Source organism: Chenopodium album, chromosome 1 (assembly GCF_948465745.1).
Source record: "Chenopodium album chromosome 1, dcCheAlbu1.1, whole genome shotgun sequence".
In the NCBI taxonomy this organism is placed as follows: Eukaryota; Viridiplantae; Streptophyta; class Magnoliopsida; order Caryophyllales; family Amaranthaceae; genus Chenopodium; species Chenopodium album.
The window spans coordinates 13130458-13149317 of record NC_137834.1 but is presented as its reverse complement, the minus strand read 5'-3'; the positions used below and the strand labels follow the sequence as shown (position 1 = coordinate 13149317).

Sequence of the window (18860 nt, the reverse complement as noted above, 5' to 3'; positions counted from 1 at the left end):
CTACACATATGCAATGACCCTTCGATTCTCCATTAAAACACAACCCAATCCAAACTTTGATGCATCACTATACACCTCATATTGCCCACTTTCATCTGGCAAAGCCAACACTGGTGCTGAGGTTAACTTGTCTTTCAAGGTCTGGAGCGCTTGTTCACACTCCTGGGTCCAAACAAACTTACATTCCTTCTTCATTAAATTTGTCACGGGCCTCGCAATCCTTGAAAAATCCTTCACAAATCTTCGGTAATAGCATGCCAATCCAAAGAAACTTCGAACATCTGACACATTCTTAGGTGTTGGCCATTCACTCACTGCATTGATCTTCGAGGGATCTACTGAAATTCCTTCCCTAGAAATCACATGACCCAAAAAGGCTACCTTTTCTAACCAAAACTCACACTTCGACAGCTTAGCATACAACTGGTGCTCCCTCAGGATCGACAAAACTTTCCTCAAAAGATTTTCATGCTCCTCCCTATTCTTGGAGCAGATCAAAATATCATCAATGAAAACCATGAAAACTGCAGGTGCATTAGTTAACCCAAATGGCATAACTGTGAACTCATAATGACCATAACGCGTCCTGAAAGCACTCTTGGCAATGTCTTACTCTGCAATTCTCAACTGATGGTACCCTGACCTCAAATCTATCTTGGAAAATATTCCATCCCCTTTCAACTGATCAAACAAATCGTCAATTCTAGGCAAAGGATACTTATTCTTGACTGTCACATTATTCAACTCACGATAGTCTATGCACAACCTCAAACTTCCATCCTTCTTTTTCACAAACAACACTGGAGCACCCCATGGAGAAGAACTAGGTCGAATATATCCTTTATCTAACAAGTCATCTAACTGTGTTTTCAATTCCTTCATCTCAGCTAGAGCCATCCTATATGGAGCCTTCGAGATAGGTCTAGTCCCTGGTAGCAATTCTATGGTGAACTCAACATCCCTTACTGGTGGCAAACCTGGTATCTCATCAGGAAACACATCTAGAAATTCCTCAACTACTGGAATACTCTCTTTCTTCTCATCTTCCCTTCCCACTTCCTAAACACTACACATGTATATAGGATAACCCTTCCTGACACAATTCCGAAACTGCAAGGTAGAAATGATTTTGATCCCTGAACTCTTCCCTTCCTTCCTATAAGTCACTGTCACATTACCCGGACCCTATAATTTCACTTTCTGAGCAGCACAATCTATGTGATCCTTATACTTTACCAGCCAGTCCATTCCTAAAATCACATCTAAGTCTTGCAAATCAAACTCAATCAAATCTGAAGGAAATTCTACTCCAGCTATGGTGATAGGTACCCCTTTATGTGACTTAGAACAATTCCTCACTTCCCCATTTGGAATAGAAACATCTAGAGACACTAACAATGGACTCTCTAACTTTAATCTCTGGACTAGAGATTTTGAAACAAAAGAATGAGACGCACCCGAATCAAACATGACTCTAACATTCAAAGAACAAATAAGGAAAGTGCCAACTACCACATCATTAGAAGCCTCAGCCTTAGGACGATTCATTACGAATACATGAACCTTAGGGGCCCCTCCTGCACCGCTACTGGTTCCATTCCTCTGAGCTGATCCATTGGTCTGGGGTGGTTTAGGTGGGTTATTGGTCTCCTGAACTTTCCCCATCTTAACATCCTTCTCCTTGGTGTAGCACTCATACTCCCGATGCCCCAGTTTTTGACAGTAACAACAAGTCACAGGGTTTCCCTCACAGTCCTTCCCTGGGTGGTTTTTCTTACATCTCTTACAAAAATAACTTCTCTTAGGCCTGGTGTTATTTCCATTCCCATGATTGTTATTTCCCTGTCCATTAGCTCCCTTCCTAAGGTTTCCCCTATTGTCCCTCCTGTTGAATTGCCCATTTCCCCCAGAACTCTCCCCAATCCTAGGCCTCTTATCAACTCCATGTGAGCCCCCATCACTCTTCCTTTTCCCTCCAGCTGAGCTCTCTAACTCTCTCCCTCGGATCCCATATAGGTGGGTAGCTCTCCCATAGACTTCATCTAGTGTTTCAAAGGTTACCCCTCCTAACTTCCCCTGAAGACTTAGGGTCAAACCTTGCTCGAACCTTTGGGCTTTCAACTCCTCCGTGGGTACTACCTCAGGTGCAAACCTCATCAAATCAATAAATTTATTATAATATTCATTAATGGTCATATTCCCCATCCTCAGATTGGTAAACTCCATGTATTTCTGCTTCTTCAGGTAGGCGGGATAAAACTGGTCTCTTATAGCCTTTTTCAATTCTTTCCACCCAAAGTTAGGGGTTTCTAAAAGCCTAGTCCGGTTTTGACTCCACCACAGGTCAGCTTCTTCCCTCAAGTAATACACAACATTATTAACCTTTAATTCTTCAGGTCAGTTAATGGCATCAAATAGCTTGTCAAATTTCCTTATCCAATTCTCCAAACTAGCAGGATCCTCCTTCCCAAGGTAAGTGGGTAGCTTTGTAGCTGCTACCCTCTTAAAAACTTCCCCAAATTGATCTAAGTCGTTGCTACGATTCCCCTGACTCACCAGCTGGCTCATGCTTTGAGCAATGGTAGTTAGCTTCCTAAGAGTAGAGCTCATTTTTGGAACCAGTGTTCCGGCTCTTAGAGACATCCTGAATAACTTAAAATAACAAATACACATTTATTATATAAGAGAATTTCATAAAACTCTTTATTAACAATTGAAACTCCATATTTAGCCACATAGGCTTATTAAAATAATTAATGCATCTTGTCACTACGAATTCATAAGGGCCACTAGTTGGATTACAAAACAAAACAATTTGCTACTAATGGAAGAAATCAATCAATTATTATTCTGAAGTTCTACTCTTGGTCTTAGCTTGCTGGATCATCTTTCTGGCCACGTCACCTGTGTTTCCTGTGGAAAGTTGAGGGGAATCAGGTTCTAAAGTTTAGCCATGTGGGTTGGATTTTGGTTACATTCAAGCAAGAAGGTAGGATAAAATTCACTATAAGTTGGGCTACAACACGAGCCATAGCTAGAGTTGCGGTTTGGGCTAACATAGGGGCTACGGTTACGGTTTGTACTGTGCTTTAGACTAGATACTGATGTGTCTATTTTATATAGTATTTTACCCCCGTCCCTTGGTCATAATTAGTAGTGTTTTTGGCTCTTTAGAGCCACTTTTATTACTAATTGGTGTTTTCTAGTGTTTTCGTAGATTTGGTTGACTTTTGCAGGGATTTGCACTTTTGGAGTATTTTCCCGAGATATTTTGGAGCAATCACGAACATTGGAGAAGCACGACCAGATTTTATAGCCCAGGGCCGGTTAGAGCCATCGAACTGGTGATTAAGGGCTCGGTATAGGTGATACCGGGGCATTTGGAACCAGTATTCAAGACCGAAAGAGGAAACCCAGATTGGCCCGAAGAATTGGAGCCCAATCGTAGTCCATATAGTGGCCCAAGAGAGCCGCCCGGCAAAAGAGGCTGGCGCCCGGAGGCGCGCCCGGCCTGGTGGGAGAAGTAAAGGCTGGCGCCCGGTGACGCGCCCGGCCGGGCTCGAGATTAGTACATCGAGCAAAAAGGCACGCCCGATCGGGCGCGTGTAATTGTTAGGAGACGATTAGCGTCGTTTTAGTTTGTTTTAATTTAGGATTTGTACGGAGTATAAATACTCCTCCGTAATACGATTTCCTCTCACACTCTCTCTTCCCTTTTACTCTTTCTTTACTCTCTTAATTGTTTTCTTAGATTCTCTCTCTTAAACCTTTGTTCTTAATCTATTCTTAATTCCAGATTTGTTTGGTAACTATTTCTCTTCTCTTAATCTTAGTTGTTTATTTTGTTTCTTTAATCATGTCTTGCTTTATTGCTTTGATTTGTTTAGTTTTTATTATGTGTGAGTAGTTCTATTTCTAGGGTTTATGGGGATCTATAAATAATATGAAGGGGTAATTTATTGTTGTTAATTATCAATGATAGATTAATTTCCTATTGATTGATTTAATGCTCTGTGACTAGATTTGCGCAGATCTTTTATGCATGAGTTTAACAATATTGATTCGAGATTCGACAAATGAGAATTAATGTTTCGGTCTAGTTCCAATAGGCAGGTTAATTTATAAATGGTTAAATCGAGATTCGAAAGATGAGATTTAATACCGGTAAATTAATTGTGTGATTATAATACGTAGCGAAAGCCCTTTATAATCTGATTAATATATGCATTGATGAATGATTATTATATTCTACCCTGGAATATTATTTATTGGTGAACCTATGCCCTAGATCCTTTTATTCATTGTTTTCTCCCTATTCTTAATCTCCGTAGTTTAGTTCCTTTTGATTTTAATATATTGGTTACTTCATAAACTAGATTATATTAACTAATTAGGAATAAAAAGACTTGTTTCTCTGTGGATTCGACCCTACTTCTCTATCTGCATTAGTTAGAGGACTTAGGTAATACTTTTGATTAGGGGATACGACTATACCCTATTAGATACTCGACCTCTTGGGACAGGGGGTTCAGGAGAGTGAGGTGGGGATTCAAAGTCATTTGGGTGAGGGATTTCTAAGTCATCGGATGATGTATAGTCAAGATGCAAACGTGGAGGTGGTAAGGGTGGCATATCATATTTTAGATTATTTAACTTTTAGGCTTCTTGAGGTGTAAGCCAAAGAGGAATTTCAGCAACTATTGGTCTTGGGATTCGGCTCCAGTCAACTTCGGCAAAATGTAGGTCTGCTTTAAAATTGGTTAAGGTTCCTAGCCATTTTCCTTCATGCATATAGGCTTCAATATTCCACAACCTATTAGGTTTAATTAAATTTCTATACTCTCGGATTAATGTATTATATTTAGGTGTGTTGGGTAAGTGAACTAAGGCCAGTAGGATGATCTATTGTTCCTCGATCATAAATTTCATATTCCTGTGTCTTTTTATATCTGTAGCATGCCAAACAATGTCTGATATAAAGTCACGCATAGATATAGCATCCGATTTTACTAGCCTTTGATCAAAGAAATGCCTTCTAACAGTTTCCATCATCTGTGATAACACAAACTATTTAAGTAAGAAATTCAAATTTCCTCAAGGATAAATCCAAAATGAATACCAATGGAACCAAATTCCATAACCACACAAATAACTAGACGACCCTAATTATACTTAAACTAATGCACCTAAGTTGTTTCTAAAATCGAATAGTTTCAATTCATTTTATTTTAAAAAATAATAATGTACTCGATTCATGATATTAGACGGTCGAGCCCATGTCTCCCAGGAAAGTTACCTACAGCGTCGAGGAGAGCCTTTCCTAAACAGATAGTCGTACCCATTATAGGCCTCCGAAGAGAACCCGAGCATCCTTTTCTCAATCATTTTTCCCAAAAAAAAAATAAATATTTTTTATAAAAATAATTTTTCTTTCGAAGAATGCGAAACTCTATCTATCGTATATGCCCATCTTAATTAAGTCTACCCATAAGTTTTATTTCTCAATTTTAATCCCCGGAAATCTGATACCACTTTGTAACACCCCCAAATCTCCCTCTACGTAAATACTATATTTATATGTATACAAATACCGTAGAGATAGACTTGGGCGTATTACCGCCACTTGAAAACGTACGGCTTAACTAATTACTCAAATTGCAGCGGAAAAATAACTAACTTTTATTAATAAAAAAATGAGTAACCATAATAACTGTTTCAAAATAATCCAATAAAAACTCCACACATAATTAAAATTAACTCCTAACTATGTGATCCCAATCCCGACCCTAGTATGCGCACGAACAACTCCACACCTGAAATCAAGACTGCTTACCAAAAATGGTAAACAGGGCAAACCAAAACAAAAAGGAACACGGATTAGCACAAATGCTAAGTACGTATAAGTGTAAGGCATGTAAATACTTTTATTAGTCAAACATGTTTTCGAAATAACCATTTAACTTGTCAAACCAATTTTCCTCACCTAAGTGTGCACACCCCCAAGCAAGTTATACTATACTCGAGGAAAGACCATATCATACAAAGCTCATGGTCTTACTTAACCAGTCCCGGGTAGAGGGACAATTAAAATATCAAATACTCAGGCTCATAATGAGCTGTAAATTTTAGATTAACTCAATCAAATGATTTATAAATTAAACCAACTTTTATTAAATCAATCAACACTTTTAGAGATCAAACCTTTATATCATAAAATCATACCATTTAACTCGTCATAAAAATCATTAACTTAAATATTCATATGTAACATTTATTCAAACAATCATTAAAACAAACATTTACCAAACACGCATTCAAAATTGTATCAAGGACCTAGCCACCTATACGTACCTTGATCACGAGAACAAATAAGGTACAATCACTAAACTTGACCACGATCGAGGGACTCCTCCTACACAATTAAAATAACCTTAATTAATATAAGGTTAACAAAACTAACACAAAACCATAAATAATACTCTATTTGTGCATGGACTACCTAAATATTAACCTTTATAAGATCAAGTCATGTTAACAAGTTATTTTAGTATCAAAATAACATTCTTAGTATCAAAATAGTATTGTTAATATCATAAATGGGTATTAGAAAACATAATAATAATAATAATAATAATAATAATAATAATAATAATAATAATAATAATAATAATAATAATAATAATAATAATTTATGATAAGTAAAGGAATATGAAGAGTAGTATGTATATGTATTGGCAAGGGGTAAGGAGGGAAGGTGCGTAATGCACCTTACTGGCAGCATATAGCGTCAAGCAAGGACGGCAGCGACAAGTTGTTTCCGGCGACAGGAAGGTGGCGGCTAGGGTGGTGGCAATACTTGTTTGCGGTTGCGGTGTTTAATCAAACAAGAAGGGAATAGAGGAGGGCGTAAAACTGAGAGTAGAGTAAAGAGTTTTCTGATTTTTGGAGTGAGGAATTTGTGATGGGTTGAGGGTCTATTTATAGTGTTTAAGGGTGCAAAAGATAGAGTTCAAGAAGGTATAGGATTAGTGTGAAAACTAGATAAGCTTGGTTAGTTAAATGAACTTGAATGCCATTTAGCCTAGGTTAATTTATGCCAGGCGCTAATGTCTGTCGTCACGCGCTAATTATTATTTTCACGCGTTTTCTTAATTCAGAAAAAATTTAGCCGTTGTAGGTAATAAATTCAAGCGTTAACCCCTTAGCTTGAACCCCACTGTGATCATAAACTAAAGTACGGTGGCGTCCAAAAGGGAAGAAGATAGAGCAAAAGAGTCGCCAACAAGTTTTTTAGGAACTTGTAAACCGTTCATAGGATGAAGGTTACACCCCTTAACGATCCAAGAGATCGTCAACTCCATAAGATCTAGAACCAAATAAGGGTTCGGGGATGAAGGTACAAATCCAACCTAAAAGAGATTAAATCTGCCCTAATAATAGGCCTCTACTTTATTCTGATCGTATTCATGTGCGCTTTTTAATTAACATGCAATCAATAGGATTAACCCTAAACCTGTTTAATCTATGTTGGTTGAATATAAATGCACAAATAAATCTATTATTGGCGATCACTTGAATTATAATCAAATTAACCCTAACAAGATTATTAATTATCTTATTAAGCGTGATTACAAATACCAAATTCCTTTAAACATGCATAAAAGGTGTGATCAAGCAATAACAATAAATATCAAGCAACATAATAATAATAAATATCATAAAATTATAATCATAAATTAAATAATCTTCATCAAAATAATAAATAATTATAATCATAATCATATTCATATTAATATTAAAGCATAATTATAGCAAGATCCTAGGCATGATACTAACAAGATTAATAACAAACCATAGCATGTCACTAAGCAATAAAAATCAAATCTTTAACCCTAACATGATACTAACAATCATAAATATTAGGAAGAACATAGGAAGCATAGTAACAATCATAATAAGCATATTTGATATTAAAATTACCCTAGACATGATACTAGGAATATCATAATAACAATATAAACATGATTTCTACATCATAATATCAATTAAAACCATTAAAGCACTTACTTTGATGCCTCGTACCTCTTTCTAATAACAAAATACACACGTTAGTAACTTCAAGGAAAATAATAAACAAACAATCAAATTAAATAATTGAAATAGAGATTTGGCACCAAACCCTCATAAATTAAACCTTTCACGTCTAGGGCGAAGGCAACTTCGAATATGGCTAGGTGTTTCTAGATCTAATGAATGCGGAATTTTGTATGTGAAAACAAAGTTTAGAGAAAGAAAGAAAGAAAGAGAGATGAATGAATTAGAAAACTGATTGTAGATGAATGATCGTGAGAATTGATGAATGTAGATGAATGAAAACGGAGTTTTTAATACGTTATTTATAGAGAAATCAACCAAAAAGATAAAATAAACAAAACAGAGTCTGACGCACAAAAAACAGAGCTGGCGCAAACCCTGGCTAGCTGGCGCTAGGCACCAACACTGGCGCCAGGCGCCAATGGCTAGCGCCAGGCGCCAGGCCTGGTTCCAGGCGCCAAAGTCTGGGGTCAGGCGCCAAGCCTAACTTTAACGCGTTTTCGAAAATCAGATAAGTTTGCCGTACTGGAGGATAAAATCATATAATTTCCTCGAAAATGCTATTTGATTTTGATTAAAACTCTGAAAAGTCAAAAAGTCAATTTATCAATGCTAATTGAATTAGGAATGAAAAGAACCTTCTAGAAGAATCTAGAAGACTAAAACCATTCCTAATTGCATTAGGAATGATAAATCATATTAGGCCCTCCTCTAGATCATTGGGCCGCATATAAAGCTCAAACCGGGCCCAGTTTAGTAAATTGGCCATAACTTCCTCAGTATTCATCGGAATTGGGCTTATAATATATCGTTGGAAAGCTCTTGTGAAGCCCCATCCAACTACACTACTATTGGACCCATATCATGGACCAAACAAACTGGATTGACTGTTTTCTTAAAATAAGTTTTCAAAAACAGAGAGAAGAGAAAAGAAATTAAAACTATCCGCAACACTAGACTTTCCACACTTTCGCTTCATTCGATTGTGATTCGACGTGTAAGGTACTCATCATTGGGTTTGGTTTTGGAGAGACACAAATGAGTGTCTACAGAAGCCCCCACTTTGACTGAGTTTGGAGAAACGCAAGTTTCGAAAAACGAAAGTCAAAGTAGCGATAGGGACGGAGAATGATTCAGAACGTTTTGCGATCCTAGACCATTCTTGTAACGCCGATACCTGCAAAATTAGCATTAGTTAAACAGATAAAAGAGTTAAGAAACGCGTATCTTGCACCGTCGAGCACACGTCTCTGAAAGTAACCGATTTGCTGTCGCTTTACTGTTGTTTTGATGACCTCCTACAAGCTAGAGAACGCCATCCCGCTTGAAAACCGCTACGCCCGTAACTGCTTCCAAATTTGGAAGATTGCTTTGCCTGAAACGATCCTCCTCCGCATTGATAATATTCCACATCCAAGGGAATACTACCGAAGATTGCTTCTCTTGAAACAATCCCCATCCGCATTGATAATACTTCACATCCAAGGGAATACTATCGAAGATTGCTTCTCTTGAAATAATCCTCATCCGCTATGATAATACTCCACGTCCAAGGGAATACTATCAAAGATTGCTTCTCTTGAAACAATCCTCAGTTGTTTGTGATAACCCTCCACAATCTAGGGAATGCCATCTTGCTGTTTGTTTTGGCGATCTTCCGCAACCTAGGGAACGCCGTCGATCAATGTTGCTACATCTTGAGCCTTTTCTTGAATCATAGTGACAACCTTTCCAATCATAGCAAAAGTCGTCGAAGACCACCTCATCATGAACCGCTCTTCTCATATCTTGGTGACAACCTCCACAATCTTAGCGAACGCCGTCGAAGACCGCCCATCTCGTGCTATCTTCTCAAATCTTTGGTGACAACCTCCATAATCTTAGCGAATGTCGTCGAAGACTGCCCATCTCGTGCTATCTTCTCAAATCTTGGGTGACAACCTCCACAATCTTAGCGAATGCCGTCGAAGACCGCCCATCTCGTGCTATCTTCTCAAATCTTTAGTGACAACTTCCACAATCTTAGCAAACGCTGTCGAAAATAACTTTACTTGAAGTCATCCTCAATTGTTGCAATAATATTCCGAAGAAAATTACCGAATACCAACACTTGTCGATCTTTAAAGCTCGCTCGAACTTTGCTTCCGCTATGCCTGTACGTTGGCGCTTTCGTTGCTTTGAACCTATACGTCGGTGCCCTTTCTGCTTTTGAGCCAATGCTTAGGCGCTTTAAGCTAAGTAAGACGATCTTTCATCAGGTCGATCACTTATTTGCTGTTGTAATCAAATCGACTACTCAATCATGTCAAATTTCTTATAGGGGCTAACTGGCGTACCAAGGAACCCGAAATTGCTGTTCTGTCACTGCTGGAATATCTCTGGCGCCAAGAATTGACTCTGTCGCCGAACGCTGTGATAGGGTCTTCCCTGTTCTGCTGCACCTGTATTTATTTTGACCATAGAACTTTGCCAATCTTTTTAATTATCTTAGGGTTGACCTAAGGTTTAGCATTGCTTGGCTCATCGACTTGACACGACTCAAGGTATAAACTTGACTCTCTATGATTGACTGACTCGAGGTTGACTCGACTCGATGTGACTTGTGTGTGCTTTGTAATGTGATCGTGCGACTTAAAAATGCAAAAAAGCAAAAAATTTCCGTCATTTTGTGGAGGGTACCGACTTTCTCCCGAAAAAGAAAGACGCGAAAAAAAAGAATCGAAGTTTTCGAATGCATGTTGAATGAGATTAGTCAAATTTTGTTTGACACTATCTCTCAAGGTGCAAGGATTAATCCATCCTAAGCTATCTCAATGGTTGACTCAATGATGAAAGTATTTGAGTAACTTAGGCACGGAGGCTAAGTACTTCATACTTCGATGTAATGACAATTGTGATTGATGAGTGATGTTGACATGACAAGGCATGCTTCAACGTTGTGTTAAGATTTCATGACAAAGGGTTCCTAAGGGAAGTATATTTGGTCATTTATGTGTGATGTGTGTGATAGTGACACTAAAGCTAAGCCGCAAGGGCTAAGTGTGTGGAAAGATATTATTTGTTAAAAGAGTCAAATGGTGGTGACTCTTAGGCTAGGTAAGCTAATGATATAGGGATCAAGCCCCCAAGTCTAGCTCTAAGTGAATAGGGATGAGCATAGGGATCCCTTGATATGATCATGGTGTGAGTGTGTGAATGTGAATATGAATGCATGTTTATTACGGCCGCACCTCGATGTGAGGTTGCCTACGTATCCGTTAGGAATCAAGTCGAACGTAGCTCTAGCCGAACCCCGCACAAGTGTGTATACCTCAAAAAGGTCTTTTTAAGGGTCGTGACGTGGTTAGGATAAAGTTTATAGAAGAAGGGGATAAAGGCTCAAGACCCTAGATTAGCCCCCAAGGTGTGCAACCTCGCTTTTGAATCTTTATATTTTTATGCTTGAGTTCCTACTCTTTTTAGCTCTCTTTTATCTTTTGTCTTTAGCATCTATTTTCTTTTTATAAGTGTGGGCGATCCCGATCATGCGGTCTATCACTCACTTGGCATTCATGTTTCTCAGGCACGATACCGAGCACTCGATAAGAGACGCAATCTGAGACGTGTTCTTATCGAAGATATTTTCATATCAAAGACATTGGAACACTTGCCCTTTTGTACACTTTTTTTTTTTTTTTTTGCTTTTGCTTATTTTTGCTATTTTAATCTTTTGAATTTACTCAAGCCTTCTTTAGAATTGCATAAGTTACACACCATCCCATCCCAAGGTTAGGTAGATGTAGGTTGAAAAAAGAAAAGTCTAACGTTAGACGAAGCTCAAAGTGGTTTATGAAGAAAAGATTGTAAATTTGAAAGGTGAAAGGAGATATGATGTGGCTACAAGGGGAGCCTCAAATCATTGGTATACCTTGTGCTTAATTCGACATGGATTTATTTATTTATTTATTTATTTTTTTTTTGCAATGTAATGAAATGAAATGATCATATATAAGGAAATAAATGCTCATTTTATTAAAGGAAAAAAGAAAGAATCTACAAAATTAATCTAAAGGAAAAGAAAGGTGCCTATGCTAGACTTATTGGGGAAAGGGTAAATAAAAAAGAAATAGAAAAAAAGAGGTCACGAAATCTTGTCGTTGAAGCTCGCCTCTTGTCTTGTGTTGTTTCCTTTATCATCACTCGCTCTTCTTGTTAACCGGAGGCATGGGAAGCTTGTTATTATCAATCAAATGTTGGATAGCCTCCTTTAGCTTCCAACAGCTCTCAGTAGTATGACCCCTACCTTGATGGTACTTGCAGTGTTCGTCTGGATTCCAACTAGGAAATCTCTTTTCAGGTGCGGGATCTTGAATAGGTCCAATGGGAGTAATGAGTCCTTTGGCATGGAGTCGATCGAAGGCAGTATCGTAGCTCATCCCAATGGGGGTGAAGTCTTCCCTTAGTTGCTTCTTAGATCCTTGGTTATCTATGGCTAAAACTTCACTGAGATCAAAGGTACTAACATTGTTACTAGAGTGGGCGTTTTCGGAAGGAGAAGGATTGTCGTTCTTCTTTCCTTTCCAGCCACCGTGGTTACTATTGTTAGTAGCTTTTTGCTTTGCGAGGTCATCTTCGATTTCAATTCCGATGTCATAAACGGCCTTGAAAGTATTCAGATTGTGTTGATATTTTAAATGTTTCGAATACTTCTCTTGAAGATTCTTGATAAACATCCTCACAGACTTGTAGACACCCATTTGTGTCTCCCCAAAACCAAACCCAGTGATGAGTACCTTTCACATCGAATCATAATCGAATGAAACGAAAGTGTGGAAAGGTCTAGTGTTGCGGAAAGTTTTTATTTCTTTTCTCTTCTCCCTGTTTTTGAAAACTTTATTTTAAGAAAACAGCCAATCCAGTTTGGTTGGTCCATTATATGGGTCCAATAGTGGTGTAGTTGGATGGGGCTTGCAAAGACCTTTCCAACGATATATTATAAGCCCAATTCCGATGAATATTGAGGAAATTATGGCCAATTTACTAAACTGGGCCCGGTTTGAGCTTTAAGTACGGCCCAATGATCTAGGGGAGGGCCTAATATGATTTATCATTCCTAATGCAATTAGGAATGGTTTTAGTCTTCTAGAACATTCTATAAGGTTCTTTTCATTCCTAATTCAATTAGGACTCTTTAGAGTTTTAATTGGATCAAATAGCATTTTCGATTGAAATTATATTATTTTATCTTCCAGTACGGTAAAGTTATCAGATTTTCGAAAATGCGTTAAAATCCGGTTTGGCGTCCAACCCCAGGCCTTGGCGCCTGGAATCAGGATTGGCGCCAGACGCCAGCATTGGCGCCTGGCGCTAGCCACTGGTCCTGACGCCAATGAGCCAAGGCTGGCGCCAAGATGGTTCTTTGGTCTTCAGACTCTGTTTTGATAAATTATCTTTTTTGGATGATTTTCTCTATAAATATCGTATCAAAAACTCCGTTTTTATCAACAATCAACAATCATCAATTTTCATGAACAAGCATTAACCATCTATCTCTTTCATTCATCTCTCTTTTCTTAAATTCTCTTTCGAATAAATAATTCCGCATTCATTAGATCTAGAAACACCTAGCCATATTCGAAGTTGCCTTTGCCCTACACGTGAAAGGTTTTAATTTCTGAGGGTTTGGTCCCAAATCTCTATTTAAATTATTTAATTTAATTGTTTTGATTATTATTTTCCTTGAAGTTACTAACGTGTGTATTTTGTTATTAGAAAGAGGTACGAGGAATCCAAGTAAGTACTTTAAGGGATTTTATTGATTAATTGATTTATGATGTAGATATCATGTTTACATTGTTGTTATGGTTCCTAGTATCATGTCTAGGGTAATTTTAATATTAAATATGATTTCTATGATGCTTCCTATGTTCTTCCTAATATTTATTCATGTTAGTATCATGTTAGGGTTAAAGATTTGATTTTTATTGCTTAGTGACATGCAAGGGTTTGTTATTAATCTTGTTAGTATCATGCCTAGGATCTTGCTATGCTTTAACATGATTATGATGATTATGATTGTGATTGATATTATTATTTTTAATGATGTTGATTATTTATTATGTTGCTTGATACATATTATATTTATTTATTGCTTGATCACCTTTTTATTCATGTTTAAAGGGAACTTGGTACTTGTAATCACGCTTAATAAGATAATTAATAATCTTGTTTAAGGTTAACTGTGATTATAATTCAAGTGATCGCCAATAATAGTTTATTTGTGCATTATATTCAACCAACATAGGTTAAACAGGTTTAGGGTTAATCCTATTGATTGTATGTTAGTCAGAAAGCGCACATGAATACGAGCAGAATAAAGTAGAGGCCTATTATTAGGGCAGGTTCAATCTTTTTTAGGTTGGATTTGTACCATCATCCCCGAACCCTTATTTGGTTCATGACCTTATGGAGTTGACGATCTCTTGGATCATTAAGGGGTGTAACCTTCATCCTATGAACGGTTTACAAGTTCCTTAAAAACTTGTTGGCGACTTTTTTGCTCTATCTTCTTCCCTTTTGGACGCCACCGTACTTTAGTGTATGATCACAGTGGGGTTCAAGCTAGTGGGATTTTAAAGGCTTGAAATTATTCCCTACAGTTTTTGGCGACTCCACTGGGGAGGATTTCTATTTTAATTCCTGAATTTGTTTCGGCAATGATTTAGAATGAGTGGATGAGACTCGAAAAGTTCTAAGTATTTCATGTGCGTAATTTTGATTAACATTGTGGCATATGCATAAAAAGGTTCTCATTGGAAAGACCATCTGTAATGAGTAAAAAACATAGGATTTTTACACGTAGGAAATTTGAGAAATGTCTTTCACAACTAGGACTGAAATAACACCGCGCGAAACTAGGTGATTTTATTGAGCACAGAAAGCTGCTGAGGCATGTGGGAAGTAGCGTCAGGGGCCAGAGCTTGGCGCCAAACTTTTAGCCGTAGTGCCAGACGCCAGTATTGGCGCCAGGCGCTACAGTTAAAAGTTGGCGCCAGTCTCTGTTTGCTGGCGCCAGTTTCCCCCAATACCGAGCCAGAAATATGCGTTCTAATTTCGACCGGTTTTTCGTATTGTTTGCTCGATCCTGCTTCCTGATTGAATTTTTTCTCACTTTTCTGAAACCCATATGTGTTCTACATATGGACATAACCATCTGGGAATTCATGCTCTATCTACCCGATTGAACGCTCCTGGCAACAAAGGGTACATCTGAGAGGTTGAATTCACCAAACCATGGAAGTGAGTTTTTTCTAAAAACTCGCGGTGTTCTATCCACACGCGTTAACCCTTCACGGTTAGGCTTCTACGCGGTGCATCTGAACAATTAACCATGGACCCTATTTGACTAAACCATATCCCGAACTTTAGAGAACTAGAGCCATGGTTAGGTTGCGAACTCATTGCATCATATTGTACCTACTTGACTAATTGTGCATTATTTGTTGTGCATATATATCCTATGCTCCTCTTAACCGTTTGTTGATTTGTGTTAAAATTTAAATTAATGACTTAAAGAACTTTGCCTAATTAATTAATTAATTAATTAATTCGAGTCCATAACGTTTTTTCTTCTTTTAATCGGAATTGACCTAGTACGACTTTAGGCATACCCTAGTTGACTAATAATACCGAAAACAGTCCCAGACCAAGGCTCCGACATTGGTGCCAAAATCTGAGCTGTAGCGCCACTGTATGGTGTGTAGCGCCAGACATTTACTAAAAAGTCTGGCGCTAATCACCATATTGTGACGCCAGTCCTGTCGCTTGGCCGACAGTTCGGATTATTTGTCGAGTCATTACCTAGGGTCTAATTAACCAGTTTACTAATTAATTCGGTTAATTTTCGCTGTCAATAACACCTCGTCAAGTCATTAATCGAGTCTTGGTCACATAGTCTAGCCATATGGTCATGACACGAGTCTTAACATGTCACCTACACTCACTAGTCTTAGCACACACTCTGAGTATACATCACCATGGCCATGTCTTAGGTTCATGCATGAGTCAGTCTTTTCCGTCATTTGAGTTAGGGGGTACATTTTATTCCTAGTTCTTCATATCCCTCCACCTCCATCTTTTTGCTTCATATTCTATTCCAATCTTTCTTCACCTCCTCCATCCATTGCATGTTGAATAAAGTTTGAGTCAAATAATTAACAATAAGTATCCCCAAATTTCTTTCCCACAGTACTTGGTTGAGGAGAGAAGGGCGATTAATCAAGGACAACACCTTTGTTCAAGTCTTACTTTTTGATAAACCGATTCGTCAAAAGAGAAAGGCTAAGAAGATAATGGCAACTCAAGAAGAAGTCAATGAGCTTAGGAACCAATTGGTTACCATGACTGAAACACTGAAGCTACTCACCCTCAAGTTTGATGATCCCGTGAAGCAACAACGGATGGACCTCATGCAAGAGAGTCTGAGCAAGTTATCTAGTGCCTATAAATTTCAGGGCATGAGCTCGCAAGGGGTCTCGCTGGATAAAGAACTTCTTCCGCATAAGTTCAATGCCAACGACATCCCAAAATTCAAGGCAACAGATAATCCTTACTTCCATCTAAAAGCTTTCGAAACTATAATGACCATTAAGGGTATTGATAAGAAGGTGTTCCCCTCTCTGTTCCTACTATCTCTTGAAACCGTTTGCCAACAGTGGTTCTTCTCCCTTGACAAGGAGAAAACCTCTACCTGGGAATCGATAGTAAACGCTTTCGTTGATAGGTACAAGTGCAATATTCAAGTTGAAACCGATCATAGACAACTTGAGATGCTAAGACAAAAAGAGAATGAAGGCTTTACTTCTTTCTTTAATAAATGGAGGGAAACTTCCGCCAAGATGATTGAAGTCCCCACCGAAAAGGAATCTGTGAGGATGTTTATCAAGAATCTCCAAGAAAAGTATTCGAAGCACCTAAAATATCAACACAATTTGAATACTTTCAAGGCCGTTTATGACATCGGAATTGAAATCGAAGATGACCTTGCAAAGCAAAAAGCTACTAACAATAGTAACCACGGTGGCTGGAAAGGAAAGAAGAGCGACAATCCTTCTTCTTCCGAAAACGCCTACTCTAGTAACAATGTTAGTACATTTGATCTCAGTGAAGTTTTAGCCATAGATAACCAACGATCTAAGAAGAAACTAAGGAAAGACTTCACCCCCATTGGGATGAGCTACGATACTGCCTTCGATCGACTCCATGCCAAAGGACTCATTACTCCCATTGGACCTATTCAAGATCCCGCACCTGAAAAGAGATTGCCTAGTTGGAATCCAAACGAACACTGCAAGTATCATCAAGGTAGGGGTCATACTACTGAGAGCTGTTGGAAGCTAAAGGAGGCTATCCAACATTTGATTGATAATAACAAGCTTCCCATGCCTCCAGTTAACAAGAAGAGTGAGTGATGATAAAGGAAACAACACAAGATAAGAGGCGAGCTCCAACGAAAAGATTTCATGACCTCTTTTTCTATTTCTTTTTCATTTTACTCTTTCCCCAATAAGTCTAACATAGGCATCCTTTCTTTTCCCTTAGATTAACTTTGTAGATTCTTTATTTTCCTTTAATAAAATGAACATCTATGTTCTTGCACATGATCATCACATTACATTGCAAAAAAAAAAAAAAAAAAAAAAAAAAAACCATGTCGAATTAAGCACAAGGTATACTAATGATTTGAGGCACCCCTTGTAGCCACATCATATCTCCTTTCGCCCTTCAATTATACAATCCTTTCTTCATAAACCACTTTGAGCCTCGTCTAACGATAGACCCTTCTTTTTTCAACCTACATCTATCTAACCTTGGGATGGGATGGTGTGCAACTTATGCCATTCTAAAAAAGCTTGAGTGATTTCAAAAGATCAAAACAAAAATAAAAGCAAATATAAATAAAAGTGTACAAAAGGGCAAGTGTTCCAATGTCTTTGATATGAAAGTATCTTCGATAAGAACATGTCTCAGATTGCGTCTCTTATCGAGTGCTCGGTACCGTGCGTGAGAAACATGAGTGCCAAGTGAGTGATAGACCGCATGATCGAGATTGCTCACACTTATAAAAATGAAAAAACATGCTAAAGCAAAAGAAAGAGCTAAAAAAAAAAAGAGTAGAAACTCAAGCACAAAAATATAAATATTCGAAAGCAAGGTTGCACACCTTGGGGGCTTATCTAGGGTCTTGAGCCTTTATCCCTTTCTTCTTCAAACCTTTAGCCTAACCACGTTACAACCCTTGAAAAGACCTTTTTGAGGTATACACACTTGTGCGAGGTTTGGCTAGAGCTTTGTTCGGCCTGATTCCTAACGGATACGTAGGCAACCTCACATCGAGGTGCGGCCGTAATAAACATGCATTTATATTCACATTCACACACTTCCACCAGGATCATATCAAGGGATTTACTATGCTCATCTCTTTTCACTTAGAGCTAGACTTGGGGGCTTGATCCCTACATCATTAGCTTACCTAGCCTAAGAGTCACCATTATTTGGCTCTTCTAACAATAATATTTTCCCACACACTTAGCTCTTGCGGCCTAGCTTTAGTGTCACTATCACACACTGCACGCATACATGACCAAATATACTTCCCTTAGGAACCCTTTGTCATGAAATCTTAATACAACATTGAAGCATGCCTTGTCATATCAACATCACTCATCAATCATAATTGTCATTACATAGAAGTATGAAGTGCTTAGCCTCCGTGCCTAAGTTACCCA

The 18860-nt window shown here is 38.1% G+C and overlaps 1 protein-coding gene and 1 pseudogene across 1 annotated transcript; both read right to left on the bottom strand.

Moving 5' to 3' along the window:
- Window positions 1-555, bottom strand: LOC145628509 (putative mitochondrial protein AtMg00860 pseudogene; annotated as a pseudogene).
- Window positions 556-609: 54 nt separating this feature from the next.
- Window positions 610-2226, bottom strand: LOC145628498 (uncharacterized). The gene is made up of 3 exons (XM_081680813.1): window positions 1237-2226; window positions 810-1059; window positions 610-728 (listed from the first exon to the last, which is right to left on the bottom strand). Exons 1-3 carry the CDS (start codon window positions 2224-2226, stop codon window positions 610-612), a joined length of 1359 nt encoding a protein of 452 aa, XP_081536939.1.
- Between the last annotated feature and the right edge of the window lie 16634 nt (window positions 2227-18860).

Coding starts and splice junctions, on each gene's coding strand:
- LOC145628498 (XM_081680813.1), bottom strand. CDS start 2,226: ATGGAGTTTACCAATCTGAGGATGGGGAATATGACCATTAATGAATAT. Junction 1,060..1,236: donor TTTTAGGAATGGACTGGCTG/GTAAAGTATAAG, acceptor TGTAGTGTTTAG/GAAGTGGGAAGGGAAGATGA. Junction 729..809: donor ACCTAGTTCTTCTCCATGGG/GTGCTCCAGTGT, acceptor ATAATGTGACAG/TCAAGAATAAGTATCCTTTG.